General features: G+C 41.0%; 1 protein-coding gene across 4 annotated transcripts in view; it reads right to left on the bottom strand.

The window, feature by feature from the left end:
- The window catches only part of lnx2b (ligand of numb-protein X 2b), a 78,345-nt gene that overhangs the window by 15,623 nt on the left and 46,077 nt on the right, over positions 1–16,645 (bottom strand). For all 4 annotated transcript variants that reach the window (XM_073058007.1, XM_073058005.1, XM_073058006.1 and 1 more), the window contains 2 exons: positions 7,451–7,638; positions 1,142–1,338 (listed from right to left, as the gene is read on the bottom strand). In XM_073058007.1, the coding sequence (XP_072914108.1) occupies positions 1,142–1,338; positions 7,451–7,638 (385 nt within the window). The remainder of the gene's footprint in view (positions 1–1,141; positions 1,339–7,450; positions 7,639–16,645) is intronic.

Here is a 16,645-nt window from a genome sequence, read left to right as displayed (position 1 = left end):
TACCCCACCTAGACCTCCAATATATCATAGACCTGAGCAATATTTTCACATAGCATAAGAATGTCCATTCTCAATAAATAGCCATTAACTTCATAATCTGAATAAAACTGCAACTTCTACTCTGCTATGAGCTGTATCGCCTTCAGGGCAGCTTGCTAGAAAGGAGCTGTAGCCGTTAAAACTCATCTTGACAGATTGGACACAGGAAGGATGTTACCTCTTGTGTGGTGATCAAGAATTAGAGGCCATTGTTTAAAATGAGGTGTTGCCCACTTAAGGGACAAGACAATTCTTATCTCCCAGAGGATTCGGACTATTTGTAACTCTCTCTCCCTCAAGGGACAGTGGAATCAGAAATATCTTTCAGGCTTATTCATCATGAATGAGGGGATGGAAGGTTTACTGCGAGTGGCAAGTGACCTAGAGATTAGGTGAAGTTTCTTAGAAGGGCATAGAATAGTCGTTCTCAAAGGACAGTGGAAGCAGTCTTTCAACGTTGAGATGAAGGCAGTTACAGATTACTATGTGAATATGGAATTGAGGGCAGTCATGAGCTTATAAAATAGTGGAGCCAATTGGAGATAAGCAGTCTGCTTCTGCTCCTAAATTGCACAAACACAAGAGATTCTGCAGAGAGCAACAAACAAAATTGATAGAACTCAACAGATCAGACATTATCTATGGAAGGGCATAATCAATTGACATTTTGGGCTCAGATCTGTCATCAGGACTGGAAAGGAAGGGGGGAAGAAGCCAGAATAAGGTGCTGTAGGGAGAAGAGTGATTGTTGGCAATAGGTGAAACCAGCAGAGGGGGAAGGTTTCTCGGTGGGGGAAGCCAGATGAAGTGAATAGTAACCTCATGCAGGAACTTGATGCAGTCACAAAGACAAGGGACTTGCATCTCATGCATCATGTTACCCTGAAATCATCACCCAGTTATAAAATGAAAATCCTATTGACCCATTTCCCCCCTTGAGCAGTTGCTTCTATTTCAAAGAATTGCACACAGATTCAGTATGGCATAAACAGCTCCAGGCTGATTCAGTCATTTAAAAAAAGGTTAACACCTGCGGCTTTGCGATGTTTGTTGCACGTCTCACCACTTTTATATGTGGCAGGATTGGCCATCAGCCAGTTACCTCTGTTATATGATCCCCAGGTGCAAGCCTTCCATTCCTAGCAACAATGCTGTCACGAAGAATCTCCTGGATCACAATGTTACAAAGCGGTGTGTCTTTCCCACCAACTATCCGAATTCCCAGCTCTTCCTGAGGGTCTGTGCGATTAATTTCAACTATGGTAGTTTCTGCCAGAAGACTGGACAGCCGAGGCAAATCTGCAATAACATCAGGCCATCTGAGTTTCATATGATTGGAGCAAACCATCACAAAGGCAACATACAATTAACAGATTACTTTTCAGTACTTAAACGTGAGCACCAACTGTAGAATGCAACAGCATCCAGGAGTAAAAGAAACTATTTTTTAAAATCTCTTTCGTATTGTCAATGCCCTGAGGAACTTTAGTCATGCAAATCATGCAGTTACTGTGGAAGAACTGCTGCAGCAAGTTTCCAAACTGTCACTACCAGTGAAGTGATACAGATCAGATTATTATGTTTTGACGTTGATTAAGGAATCTTCATGATCTTTGAGATAGTGTCACAGACTTTTTTTATTGCTCTGCCAAGGTTGAAAACTGGCCCACAGCTTAATATCACAACATAAATATTACACCTTTACACAGCACCCTTCATTTCAATACCACACTGGATCAGTCTTAGACTATGTGCTGGGATGTCTTTCTAAAAGGACCCACTTTACTGACTTCATTAATTTCCAGATAGGCATTGTGAGCTTATAATCAAAGGATGACGTACAGGATATAACAGAAATTTTTTTAAAAGTTCAAAATAAGTTACCAAGGTAGATATATGTCACCACATATTATCCAGAGATTTATTTTCTTGAGGGCATTCAAAGTAAGTAGAACAAAGAAATACAACAGTGCCAATGAAAAACCACAGAAAAAACAAATAATAATAAATAACTAGATAAATGAGAACATAAGCTGTAATGCTCTTGAAAGTGATTCCATGGGTTGTGTTCAGTAATCAGTACAGTGTTGAGGTGAGTGAAGTTATTCATGCCAATTCAAGAGCTTGCTGGTTGAAAGGTAATAACGTAATGATGCAGCTCTATAAAACTCTGGTTAGGCCACACTTGGAGTACTGTGTCCAGTTCTGGTCGCCTCACTATAGGAAGGATGTGGAAGCATTGGAAAGGGTACAGAGGAGATTTACCAGGATGCTGCCTGGTTTAGAGAGTATGGATTATGATCAGAGATTAAGGGAGCTAGGACTTTACTCTTTGGAGAGAAGGAGGATGAGAGGACACATGATAGAGGTATACAAGATATTAAGAGGAATAGATAGAGTGGACAGCCAGTGCCTCTTCCCCAGGGCACCATTGCTCAGTACAAGAGGACATGGATTTAAGGTAAGGGGGTGGGACGTTCAAGAGGGATATTAGAGGAAAGTTTTTTACTCAGAGAGTGGTTGGTGCGTGGAATGCACTGCCTGAGTCAGTGGTGGAGGCAGATACACTAGTGAAATTTAAGAGACTACTAGATAGGTATATGGAGGAATTTAAGGTGGGGGGTTATATGGGAGGCAGGGTTTAAGGGTCAGCACAACATTGTGGGCCGAAGGGCCTGTACTGTGTTGTACTATTCTATGTTCCTGAACCTGATGTTGTGGGACCCAAGGCTCCTGTACCCCCTTCTCGGTGGCAGCAGCAAGTCTTTTTGGCCCATCTTTTCCGTGCTGATCAAAAGTCTAATCACACTGGGTGTGTAGCTCTCCAGATCACTGTTCTTCACATACACATCCAGGTACTTCTCCAATGCAATGAATGTCCCACCTCTACCACCCTTTCAGGCAGGAACATCACTGCCAACTACTGGATGAAAATAAGTTTTGTCCTCTCCACGGTGATCCTGCTAACCTCTGCCCTTCTGTTTTCTTTCTTGTTCACTTCACACAAATACATTTACACTCTTCAACTAACGCCCACTGTCTTAAAGGAAACAAACTCAGACTTATCCCATTATTCCTCACAGAGGTTAACATCCTGTAATTCCCTTCTGCACCCTCTCCAGTCCCATCATATCCTTCCTATAACGCGTCGAACAGAAGTGCACGTACTCAGGCTGCTGTCTGACTAGTGTTGTGACAGGTCAGGCTATGGGCAGGAAGAACAATTCGAGAGACAGGAACAGGCTGTTTATTTTCCATTTGTCTCTGAATCTGTTCCACCATCAGTGAGATAGTGGCTAGTCCACGAGACACCTCCGCGTACCTGCCTCTTCGCTGGCTCCATTATAACTTCAATAATCTGGCGTGTTGTGTCTCTGATGTTGTAATGCTGCTGCAAGTAAGCTTTTCCTTACACCTGTGCTAACACGTACTTGCCCACAAAACGATAAACTTCATTCTGATCTGACATCAACAAATGGGCCTAAAATTAACTAGTGTTTCTAGAGTGTGGGTCCAAATATTAACAGTTTGCCTGTTCTAATATTTAGACTACTCCATGTCTAACTTACCATCAGAAATAGTTTCTATATGGCATGATAAGTTTACTATTGGTTTGGCTTTTTAGTGTAATGGTAAACAGATAAATTGAAACGAAGCTCTTCAACCTAGTGCTGACGGCAAAACATTAAATTTTAAATGACCCTGGTCTACTTTATGCTTGAACAGCTACAGTAGGTATTTCTCAACACAAAATGTTCACTAACTTTATCCTGTGTTTCAGCAGCATGAACAAGGAACTTGCAGAAAACCGAAGTATATAAATAAAAGGCCCTAGACATATTGCTGTGCTCATGAATGTTTGCTTTCTCCGTCACCGAGACAAGCCCTTGCAAAATTAGGCATGCAGTCAGTGGGCACTTTATGAGGTACATCGGCTCGGTAATGCAAATATCTAATCAGCCAGTCAGGTGGCAGCACCACAATGTATAAAAGCATGCAGACGTGGTCAAGAGGTTCGGTTGTTGTTCCAACCGAACATCAGAATGGGGAAGAAACGCGATCCAGGTGACTCTGACTGTGGAATGATTGTTGGTGCCAGACGGGGTGGTTTGAATATCTCAGAAACTGCTGCTCTCCTGGGGTGGTTGTTTTTCCCACATGGGTTCCATTCCTATACCTAATAAAATGGCCACTGAGTGCATTTCCAAGTCAGAATGTTGTGTACTTACCATGCTTACAAATCCAAAGCCAACACAATCGGCAGCCCAAACACTAACACGGCAGTTGTACAATTTAAATTCAAGCTCATTTTTAATTTTACCAATTCTCACCAGTAAAGCTTTTAATGTGTGGCAAAAACAATATTCTATAATGCTACCTTTAAACAGCTGGCATATGTTTAATTCCAAACTCACAGAAACGTGGTCAGCTATTACCTGTCCTCTAAAATTCCAGCTTGTTTTAATATTTAAGATCCAAGATTAACTTTACTTGTCACATGTACATCAAGACATACAGTGAAATGTATCATTTGTGTCAAATCAAATCAGCACGGATTGTGCCAGGCAGTCCTCAAGTGATGCCACTCTTCTGGAGCCACCTTAGCATTCCCACAACTTACTAACTCGAACCACATGTCTTTCGGAATGTAGGAGGGAACTGGAGCGCGTGGGGGAAATCTAGCTGGTCATGAGACAGACGTATCAAGCCAACTGGAAGGGAATAATACAGAGGGACCATACTGTCATGTTTAGTAACTCCAAGAATAAAATCTAATTGTAAGAAAAACAAGGGACCTAAATGGTGTGTGTCTTAGTTCATTTTTACTTTGTGAGGCATGTGCATGACGTGGCATCGTAATGACTTATGTCATTCACATACTTCATATATATATATATATATATATATATATATATATATATATATATATATATATATATATATATAACCATAATGATTTAAACAAAGAATGCTTAATTAAACAATATATATTTACAATATTATTCAAATATTACTGAAATATTAAACACACAACACATATAGCATTGATTTAGACATCAAATTCACTCATGGCAAAGGCACTAAATTGAAAATATTTCCCCATTTCTTTCTTTGTCACTGGGTATAAATCTCACAGCACTGTGGAAGAACTACTCGAGAAGGCTCACCCCAACCTTTTTCATTACTAAGGACAGGCAATAAATACGACTCTTGCTAGCCAAGTAAGCCACGTGCCAAAATATAGTTTTTTTTTAAAGTTGCCAATCCTGCTACATCACATTTTCAGGAATTAAGTGTGGAATTTTAATAGCACATGGACAAAGTTTCTCAATTTGAAGTGCACTGCTCTTGACAATACTGAACACCAGCAGCCTGTGATGACAATTAATGTGGCTATTAAATATAAATTTGTACAACAAATAGTCCATATAAAAAGGTATTAGGAGCACTTGTCATGTCAGGCAGCTCCTGTGTACAGTTAAAGGTTTCCATTTCAGAGTCGGTCCAAAAGAAAACACATCTGACCAATCAAGCTTTCCCAACAATATTTATTCACTTTTCAGACTTTCTGAAGTTCTGCAATATTGTAATTTCTGGAATCACCACAAAAAAAAGTGTAAGAAAACATCATTGTGCATTTTTAAACCAAAGCCATGGTGCACGCTCACTTCGGTGGCTCCAGACACAACGATTACTCTAATCACCAGAACATGTAGTTCACATTCCATATTCCTTGTGAATTGGCAATCAGCCGAGAAGCAGAGGGCTCTCATGAGATTGCAGTGCTGATGGAAATAAAAACAAATCACCTGTTACTCCTCAAAGCATATAACAGGTTAGGCAGCATTTAATCTGAGATGAAAGCTTGATCAGTAACTTAGGTCATTTGAAACGTTAACTGGTTTCACTGAAGCAGGCCGGTTTGTTGAGTTTTCAGTACCATACCTTTCTATTTTACCTCTTACTGTACTGCTTGTGTTGGTCTTTCTTCTGAAGTTGAAATAGTTTATATGAAGTACAGATGATACCCTACTATATCCTAGCACAGGGCAGCAAAAGTAACCTATTCTCGACAATCCTTAGTTTGATTCCAGGGGATATCATTGCTATAAAATAGAATACCTTTCCGATTTCTTAGCATACAGTATTATTTGCTATTATTCCCAGGTCATTGACCATAGTGAGATAGTAGGGAAATAGGTGGAGTTTCAAATAGACTGGGATTCATGGAAGAAGAAAAAAAAGATGAATGTGAAAGTGCATGAGATAGATTGATATAACAATGAAGTGGACAGAGAAGGATTCAAAAGGACAGGGCAACTACAATTTACATCCCTGGAGCTTGACTTTATTGCTCAAGGCGCTGGTCATTGCATTAATTTCTTCATTGTCTTGCAGTTCCCCTCAAATGACCCTTGTTTCCTGAACCAGAGGATACTTAATTTACTTTACTAGTTCATGTGTCCCCAAAGCCTAACAATATTTCCTTTTGCACAGCTTCACTGAAAGTTAACTGATTCACTCCCTCAGTGTCCACTGTGCCTCACGGTCTGCCATTTGTTTAATTATTGTTACTTCCCCCATTCTGATTTTGTTTCCACAGCCACCATTTATTAATCAGCCAATTTTCAAACACTTATTTAATTCACTTAGCGTCTTCCTTGCCTAATTGGTAGTGAATGCAGTTTAATTAATTCAAGAAACAGCAATGCAAGACTTGAGGGGGACGGAAGAGAGAGAGAGGTGTCACCGGTCTGGACCTAATAAGAACAGAAAATAATGAGGGGGGGGTGCCAATTATAACATTAATTGCAGGTGGCACTCAAGCATCTTAAAACCAATCAGAAAGCAGAAAATAATTTTTTGTCTTTCAAATTACCCTTGGATATTTATTAAATTTTATCTAAAAGCTCCTAAACTGTGGAACTCAATACCCAAAACTATAAGGATACAAACTTAGTTGACACTTTTAAACACAAGCTCAAAACCTACTTATGCCTTGCTTTTAACTAACATCATTTTGTCTTTTGTTTTTATGTTTGTATCATATCCCATTGTAACACAGTTTGTACTACATTGTATGTAAAGTGCTCTATAAATGGTGTTATGAATATTATTATTATCGATTTTAAAGATTAGTGGCTTTCTTTTAAGTCATGGGCTGCTGGTTTGGTTTACACTCTGGACACAGAAGCCTATACTGGATTGTTAAATAATCCATCTGAGAGCTCATAAATACAAGTGACATACACCAAAAGGAGGGGCCTGCGACCCAGAGTAAAACTGGGGTTAACGATCCTTTGAAAACCAGAGAAAAGTTGAAAGAAAAAAACAAGGAATTCCCAGCATTTTCTTTTAAAAAACTCTCTCCAGGCCAAACTATTTACTTTGTTCCTGAGCCAACTCTTACCATCTTCTTCCTGATCTTCAAATGCAGGGTTAACAAGTCCGGGCTCAGCTGCTTGGAGTGAACCGGCAGCAGCTGCAGAACCTTCTGCTGCTCCGGTTGTGTCATTCTGTGTAGGATGTTGGTTTCCCTTTAAGCTAGGCTGTCGCTTGTGTTCAATCTTTACTCGATACTTCATCAGACCAGGGCATCTAAAAGAAGCAGAAGTTCATCAGTGCACTAACAAGTTACAAACAATGAAACACGATCAAATTATCAAATGTGAATCTTGAAAAAAATATTTTTTTTCTGGGACTATAGTTTTCAGATCTCTGTGGAGGCTTTTGAAACTGCCACATCATGTCACGGACTCCCATCTCACATTTCAGGAACCCTCCACCAACACCACTGTGGTTCCAGGACTCCCTCTACCCTGGTATCCAAAACATGGTAGAAACACTACGACAAGCAGCAAGTTTCAATGTATTATTGTGAAATCTAAGTTTGAGGAAACATATATAGTCTACATGACACCAAGCTGTCATTGCATTCCACATCCAGCACCAAACACACAGCCAAATATATCTCACATCCCATTCTCAAAAGAATGCTCCAGAAAATGAATAATTTGGAACTTATTCACTCTTCACGGCTAACTAATTACTTGGCTTATTTAAAATATATTGACAGCAATTCTGTACAAAGTCTGATGAAAAAACAAAATGTAATTACATCAAATCTGTCTTTTTAAAATTATTTTTGGATAATGTATGCTAGGTAAAAATCAAGCGACAAGGTGCTCCATCATGGGAGCAAAGACCTAAGCAATGAATCAACCTCAGATCTACCCCACCCCATCCCTGAACCCTTCAGCAGTGAAGCACTCTTGCAGTATCCCACTGATCCCACATGACCATACTCATAACCAATAATCACTGAGCTAATCTGATACCTCTTTACAGCTAAATGACGTGACAGCAGGACAACACAAATGCTGAATGCAGAATATTCTACTTTATTAACCTTCCGCCTGAGAGGACAATCTCCAAACTGTTCCATCACGTCTCATTTGATGTCACTGTGGTGGATTTTTATTTGTCATTCAAATGTCTGCAACTTTACTCAACTTGTATCTTCATTTAACATATGAAATCTCATTCTAGTAAACAAATTCAAAGACACAAGAGACTGGAATCAGGAGCAACAATTGGCTGGAGGAACTCAGCAGGTTGAGCAGAAATTGTTGGGTGGGTTTGTTACCTGGGTTTCAGCACCTAAGTTGCAGAGAAAGGTTGAACAAGTTAGGTCTTTGTTCTTTGGAGCATAGAAGGTTGAGGGGGGACTTGATAGAGGTATTTAAAATTATGAGGGGGATAGATAGAGTTGACATGGATAGGCTTTTTCCATTGAGAGTAGGGGAGATTTTAACAAGAGGACATGAGTTGAGAGTTAAGGGGCAGAAGTTTAGGGGTAACACAAGGGGGAACTTCTTTACTCAGAGAGTGGTAGCTGTGTGGAACGAGCTTCCAGTAGAAGTGGTAGAAGCAGGTTTGATATTGTCATTTAAAAAAATTGGATAGGTATATGGACAGGAAACGAATGGAGGGTTATGGGCTGAGTGCAGGTCGGTGGGACTAGGAGAGAGTAAGCGTTCGGCACGGACTAGAAGGGCCGAGATGGCCTGTTTCCATGCTGTAATTGTTATGTGGTTATATGGGAGCAGGTATTGTCAACATTTCAGTTGATTTCAAACCCCAAGGTATGATTTCAACCCAAATATGACAAATCCTTTTCTTCTCAAATTTGACGAACTGATTTTGCAGATTCTTCATAAAACAACATTTTTCAAACACAGAAATATTGTAATGCACACCTTCATTGCATATGGTAAATAAAATATTTGTCAATAAATGCCAGCTAAAATCCAAGATACGCATGATGGGAGCAGATCAATTTGTGAGATCTGCAGCATTGAAATGTTATTTTAATAAACAGCCTTTGACCATAAGTATGTCTGTCGGTTCTGTTAATGTTCTGATGGTATTTTTCCAAAGATCCTTTGTTGATCCATTCACAATTATACCTGTGTGATTCTCCACTCAAATCAAGAAAGCTACTGCCACCACAAATCCCTAAAGAATCTATACATATTTGCCTTTTCATTCTCATGGTCAGATCGCAAAAGAATTGTTTTCCAGTGACAGATGATATCCTATTCTTCAAACAGTTGAGAAGGATGGATTCAAGTTGTAACATTAGCATCAAAATACATCTTGAAATGCATTAAGAAGTAAGATTCTTTTATGTTATGGGGTTGGAGCTCAAAAGAACTCCTTTTCAAATGGATTGTCATGGGGAATTTTCTTTAACCTTGACATCACCTGTGCAAATTCCATCTGGACTTTGAACAGAAACCAACATCAAATTGCCAGCGGCATTCATTCAAGATGACAATCAGCTCAGCCCCAACACAATCAAAATAAATCCTGTTTCATTTGAACTGCAGTTGGTTTCTTGGAGCCTTCATCGTGACTCCATGTAGTCTATAGTCTAAAAGCAAAATACAGCACAGAAACAGCCCTTTGGCCCATCAAATCCATGCTGAGCCATTTAAACTGCCTCCTCCCATTGATTGACAATCAGATCATAGCCCTCCATACCCCTATCCAAACTTCTCTTAAACGTTGAAATTGAGCTTTCATGCACCACTTGCATTGGCAGCTCATTTCACACTCTCACGATGCTGAAAGAACAAGTTCCCCTTGTGTTCCCCTTAAACTTTTCACCTTTCACCCTTAACCCATGATCTCTAGTTGTAGCCCCACCCACCTCAGTGGAGAAAGCCTGCTTGCATTCACTCTACCTATACCCCTCATAATTTTGTATACCTCTATCAAATCTCTCCTCAACTCTCCTTATATCTCGGGTCCTCCCATCCCGACAACATCTTTGTAAATTTTCTCTGCCGTATTTTCGCCTCATCTTTCCTGTAGGCAGGTGACCAAAGCTGCACACAATCCTCCAAATTGGGCCTCACCAGTGACTTGTGCAACTTCAACATATCATCCCATCTCCTGTACTCAATAATAATGATTTATCAAGGCCAATGTACCAAAAGCTTTCTTTATCACCCTATCTACCTGTGCCGCCACTTCCAAAGAATTTATGGACCTGTATTCCTGATCCCTGTTTTATACTCAGTGCCCTTCCATTCACTGGGTAAGACCAACCCTGGGTGGGGGGTTCTATGGGAGGCAGGGTTTGAGGGTCAGCACAGCATTGTGGGCCGAAGGGCCTGTAATGTGCTGTACTATTCTATGTTCTATGTTCTATGAAGTGCACTTGTCTGCTTTTAATTCCATCTATTATCACCCCATTTTTCCAGTTGGATCAGATTTCACTGCAAGCTCTTACAAAAGCACTGCAAAACCTTACAGTTACAATGTCGTCCAGGCTATACGCTAACAACGCACCACTGGATGGCATAATCCAATTGGTTCGTAGCTTAGCATCATGCTCTCAACTCATTATTTATGCACCATATTACCACCAACACTCCACAATCACAATGATTGATAACGTTAATTCACAAATATCTATCAAATCAAGGTCTTCAGTGGGTCATGATGTTAAGAGAGCTAGCTTTAGTAAAGACAGGGAAGAGGGTGCTTGCTACTTCTAAGTGATTGGTTCTGTGTAGCTTAATGAAACCCAGTAATGGGCTCAATTGAGTCAAATCTGAAAGGTTTTGTCGATGGGGAGACAGAGGAGGAAAATGAGCGTGCAAATCATTGCAATGCTCACAAAATGCTGGAGGAACTCAACAGGCCAAATGGCATCTGTGGAAGAAACTAGAGCCGACGTCTCAAACTGAGACCCTTCGGCAGGACTGGAGAAAAAAAGATGAGGAGTAGGTTTAAAAGGTGGGGGAGGGGTGAGAGAAACACGAGGTGGTAGGTGAAACCAGGATGGGGAGGATGAAGTAAAGAGCTAGAAAATTGATTGATGAAAGAGATACAGGACTGGAGAAGGGGGAGTCTGATAGGAGAGAATAAAAGACCATGGAAGAAATAAAAAGAGGGGGAGGACCTCCAGAGGGAGGCGATGGGCAGGCAAGGAGATAAGGTAAGAGGGGGGGAAAGGGGATGAGGAATGGTGAAGAGGGATGGGGGGAGCATTACCGGAAGTTTGAGAAATCAATGTTCATGCCAGCAGGTTGGAGGCTACCCAGACGGAATACAAGATGTTGTTCCTCCAACCTGAGTGCGGCCTCATCACGACAGCAGAGGTGACTAAGTAAATAGCCTGACCTGCTACCACAACTTGCTGGAGTTAGAATGAGGGGGGCTCTTATCAAAACCCATCAAATATTGAAAGGCCTAGATACAGTGGACTTGTAGAGGGTGTTCTCTATAGTAGGGGAGTCTAGAACTAGAGGGCACAGCCTCTGAATAGACAGATGTCTTTTTTAGAACAGAGTAGAGGAGGAATTTCTTATCCACAGTGCAGTGAATCTGTTGAATTCAATGCAACTGACTGCCGTGGAGGTCAAGTCATTGAGTATATTTAAAGCAGAGGTTGATCGGTTCTTGATTAGCAAGGACGTCAAAGGTTATGGGGTGAAGGCAACAGAATGAGAGGGATAATAAATCAGCCATGATGGAATGGCAGAGCAGACTTGATGAGCCAAGTGGCAATTCCCCTCTCTTATGAGTCCCAGATATACAGTACAGCTAAATACAACTCTCTAGAGTCAATCCACACCGGGAGACAGTAGTTACAGTGTTATTGTTTGTAGATCACACCGCAGTTGTAAAATAAAAGACCTTTTAGTAAGTCATCAGACAGGATTTTAAAAAAATAAGTGGTGTTTAATGCAAATGGAGGGTGGTGGATCACATAATCAATGGGTGAGAATCCAGCACAAAAGGCACTCTAGGTTTCAGTACCACTTCATAGACTAGATCAAAATGTGGCTGCCTTGCCAAGACAAGGAAAATACTCCGTATTCAATTTCCCATCATTACCATTTCAATTATGCTGGGTGTAACTAAACCCACAAAACAGCAGTGTTCCAATATTACAAAGAGCTAAATGTGGGAGTAATTTTTAAAATGAAATACCAGGTACTTTAATTAACAGTAACTTGGGTATTTTGATAGGTTTGGAAATAGATGAAAGAGGAACCCGCAGAGTTATGGAGGGAATGGTAAAGTGTCTGTTATGACACCTCACTGAAGGTAATGTTAATTACAGAAGATGTGGAGGTGGGGAAAATGAGCAAGACCAGATGCATAGAAAATAACACTGCCAGTTGAGACTGAGGAGGAGAAACACTTCTTAAGGAATAAAAGGAAGTCATCGAAGAAGCAAAGTTGTAATACTCCAAGTGTGGCCTAGCCAAAGTTTTACAAAACTTTGATAGGGAGGCTTTGGTGGAGAATTAAGAGAGGTTTAAGGCCATAAAACATATGAGCAGAATTAGGCCTTTTGGCCCCATTCCTGGGATCTTCAGAATCCGATTCAGGTTTAATATCACCGGCATTTCGTGAAATGAGTTAGCTTTACAGCAGTACAAAGAAATACATGATAAATAAATATTAAGAAAAAACTGAATTACAGTGTATTTATATATAAAAAAGTCTATTTTTCTTTCTTTCATATGAACCTTCTCTTCACCCCTCTCCATTGCCAGCACATCCTTACAGCACTTAAGGGGTCCAAAACTGTTCAAAATACTCCAAGTGTGGTCTGACCAATGCCTTATAAAGCCTCAGATTTATCAACATGCTGCCTGGATTAAAGGATTAACTATAAAGAGAGCTTGGACAGAACTGGATTGCTTTCGAGAGTGTCAGGCTGATAGAGGTTTATAAAATTAGGAGAGGTATAGTCAGCCAGAATCTGATTCCCAGGCTAGAAATGTCCAATACTTGAGTGGCTTTCTTAAATACCCTATTTAAGGTGAGTGGCCGGAAGCTTAAAAGATGTGTGGAACAACACAGAAGGCATTTAAGAGACAGTTAGACAGACAGGGAATGGAGGAATATGGACATCGTGTAGGAGTCCTACCAAAGGATCTCAGCCTGAAACGTTGACTGCATTTTTTTCCATAGATGCTGGCTGGCTTGCTGAGTTCCTCCAGCATTTTGTGTGTGTTGTTTGGATTTCCAGCAGATGCAGATTTTCTCTTGTTTGTGTGGGTAGAATTTAATTGTTATTGGGCTCAGCACATACATCACAGGCCAAATGGCCCATTCCTCTGCTACACTACTCTAATAGCATAGAAAATCCCACTATCAGAACAGATATATTAAAGTTAGGGAAGCATTCTATTGAAATGAAGATAAATTCATCTTTTTTCTCTCTAATGTTTCCATTCATCTCCTACTTGCACCTTTTCAGGCAGATGCATTGCCTCTCTCTCTCTCAGCCAGCAGTAACACCTCCTTCTCCTGTCTTGCTCTGCAATTGCCTTTTGGTCTCTTTCCCACCCTACCCCCCGCCCCTGTTATCTATGGTTTCTTAACCAAGTCTTGATGAAAGGTCACTGACCTGACACATAACTGCCAACACTTCGAGAATTCATGCCATTCCTAACACTTTTCTACCCTTCCTCAATCTCTCTGTCTCCATTGCTGGGGACAGACTGTCTACTGATATCTCTTATGAACCTACTGACTCACACATCTATGTTGATTTCTTCCCACCTATCACCTGAATAAATGGTATTCCCTTTCCTCAGTTTCTTCATCTCTGCTGCATCTGTTGTTCCTACGATGAAGCTTTCCTCTTCAGGATATTGTTTTTCTTCTAGATTATGTATTATATTGAACTGCTGCTGCTAAATTAACAAATTTCACAGCACATGCCAGTGATAAACCCGACTCTAACATTAAAATCTCCCTCCTGTCACCTGTGAGTCGGCTGGTGTGGTATACTGCGTCTAGTGCTCCCAGTGTGGCCTTTTATATATTGGTGAGACCCGACGCAGATCGGAAGACCGTTTCGCTGAACACCTACGCTCTGTCCATCAAAGAAAGTAGGATCACCCAGGGGCCACACATTTTAATTCCATGTCCCATTCCCATTCTGATATGTCTATCCATGGCCTCCTCTACTGTCAAGATGAAGCCACTCAGGATGGAGGAATAACACCTTATATTCTAGGTAGCCTCCAACCTGATGGCATGAATGTTGATTTCTCTAACTTCTGTTAATGCCCCTCCTCACCCCATCCCTTAATTATTTATTCTCCTTCCCCCCCCCCCTTTTTCTCTCTTTTCTTCTCTCTCTGCTTCTCTCACAATCACTTGTTGCCTGTTCTCCATCTCCCTCTGGTGCTCCCCTCCCCCTTTCTTTCCCCTAGGCCTCCCGTCCCATGATCCTTTCCCTTCTCCAGCTGTGTATCCCTTTTGCCAATCACCCTTCCAGTGTGTTGCTTGAATTTCCAGCATCTGCAGATTTCCTCGTGTTAATGTCAGTTGGTTATTCAGTTCCATAGATGATGCCTAACCCGCTGAGTTCCTCCAGCATTTTGTGAGAGATGCTTTGGATTTCTAGCATCTATAGAATCTCTTATGTTTAAGACTTCCTGGTGACCAATGATTTTGATCCCAATTCCCATTCCTTTTCCAGCAATGTTGATTCATGATCTCCTCTACTCGCTCTGAAGAGGCCACGTTCACGTTGGACGAGCTACACCTCATATTCCAACAGGGTAAACTCCAACCCGAAGGCATGAACACATTGATTTCTCTAACTTCTGGTAGTTTTCCCTCCTCCCACTTCTCTCATTCTGACTCCCCTCTTACCTTTTCTCCTCACCTACCCATTACCTCCCCATGATGCCCCTCCTCCTTTCCTTTCTCCCATGGTCTACTCTCTTCTCCTATCAGATTCCTTCTTCTTCAGCCCTTTACCTTTTCCACCTATCACCTCCCAGCTTCTCATTTCATCCCCCTGTTCCACCACCAGGCTTCACCTACCACCTTCCAGCTTATACTCCTTCACCTCCTTATTCTGGTTTCTTCCCCCTTCCTTGCTAGTCCTGAAGAAGGGCCTTGGCCCAAAACTTGGGAGGCAGATCATGCCTCGGTAGACTGATTGACTTCTTTGAACAAATTGAATTCTTTAAAGGCGTGGCAAAGCGCACTGTAGAGCTGTGGTTGTTGTGTTTATGGATTTTAGTAAGCCATTTGACAAGGTTCCCCATTGGAGATTCATTCAGAAAGTCAGGAAGCATGAGATCCAGGAAAACTTGCTGTGTAGATTTGTAACTGGCTTGCCTGCACAGGGTGATAGGAGATGGGAGCATGTTCTGCTTGGAGTCAATGACCAGTGGTGTTCTGCAGGGATCTGTACTGAGACCCTGTGCTCTTTGTGATCTTTATAAATGACTTGGATGAGGAAGTGGAAGGGTGGGTTAGTAAGTCTGAAGGTTGATGGAGTTGTGGATATTGTAGAAGGCTCTCTTATAGGTTACAATATGACATTGACAGGATAGGTTACAACAGGACATTGACTTTAGGTTGAATGTGTAGGCAGAAGGCAGAATTCATAGCACTGTGGAGGAAAGGAGAGATGTTAGGGTCCACATCCTTAAATCCCTCAATGTGCCACACAAGTTGATAGGTGGTTAAGAGGGCATATGGGAAATTGACCTTCTTTAATTGAGGAAATAAGTTCAAGGCCACGAGGTAAGGTTGCAGCTCTATTAAATCCTAGTTAGAGCATATTTGGGAATATTGTGTTCAGTTCTGGTCACCTCATTATACTAAGGATGTAGAAGCTTCAGACAGGGTGCAGAGGAGATTAACCAGGATGATGCCTGGATTAGTGAGCACGCCTTATAAGGAAAAGTTGAGCGAACTACGGCCTTTCGCTTTAGAGCAAAGGAAGATGAGAGGTGACTTGATAGAGGTGTATAACATGATAAGTGGCATAAAGTCCACATTCAGTACTTTATTTTGACAGGGCAGCAATGGTTATTATGAGGGGGCATAATTTCAAGAGGATAGGAGCAAAGTATAGGTTTTTTTTTAAAAAGAGTGGTAAGTGAATGGAATATACTAGCAGGTGTGATGGTTAACACAACATTGTGGGCCTAAGGGCCTGTACTGTGCTATACTGATCTGTGTTCAATGTTAAAGTATGAAAAAAGGCTATACAAATTAATTATTTTTACTTGCATCAAATCTTCTAATAAATATCCTGTGT

This window comes from Hemitrygon akajei, chromosome 10, assembly GCF_048418815.1.
Source record: "Hemitrygon akajei chromosome 10, sHemAka1.3, whole genome shotgun sequence".
Lineage (NCBI taxonomy): Eukaryota > Metazoa > Chordata > Chondrichthyes > Myliobatiformes > Dasyatidae > Hemitrygon > Hemitrygon akajei.
The sequence above is the reverse complement of the archived record's forward strand: the minus strand, read 5'-3'. Positions and strand labels throughout refer to the sequence as shown.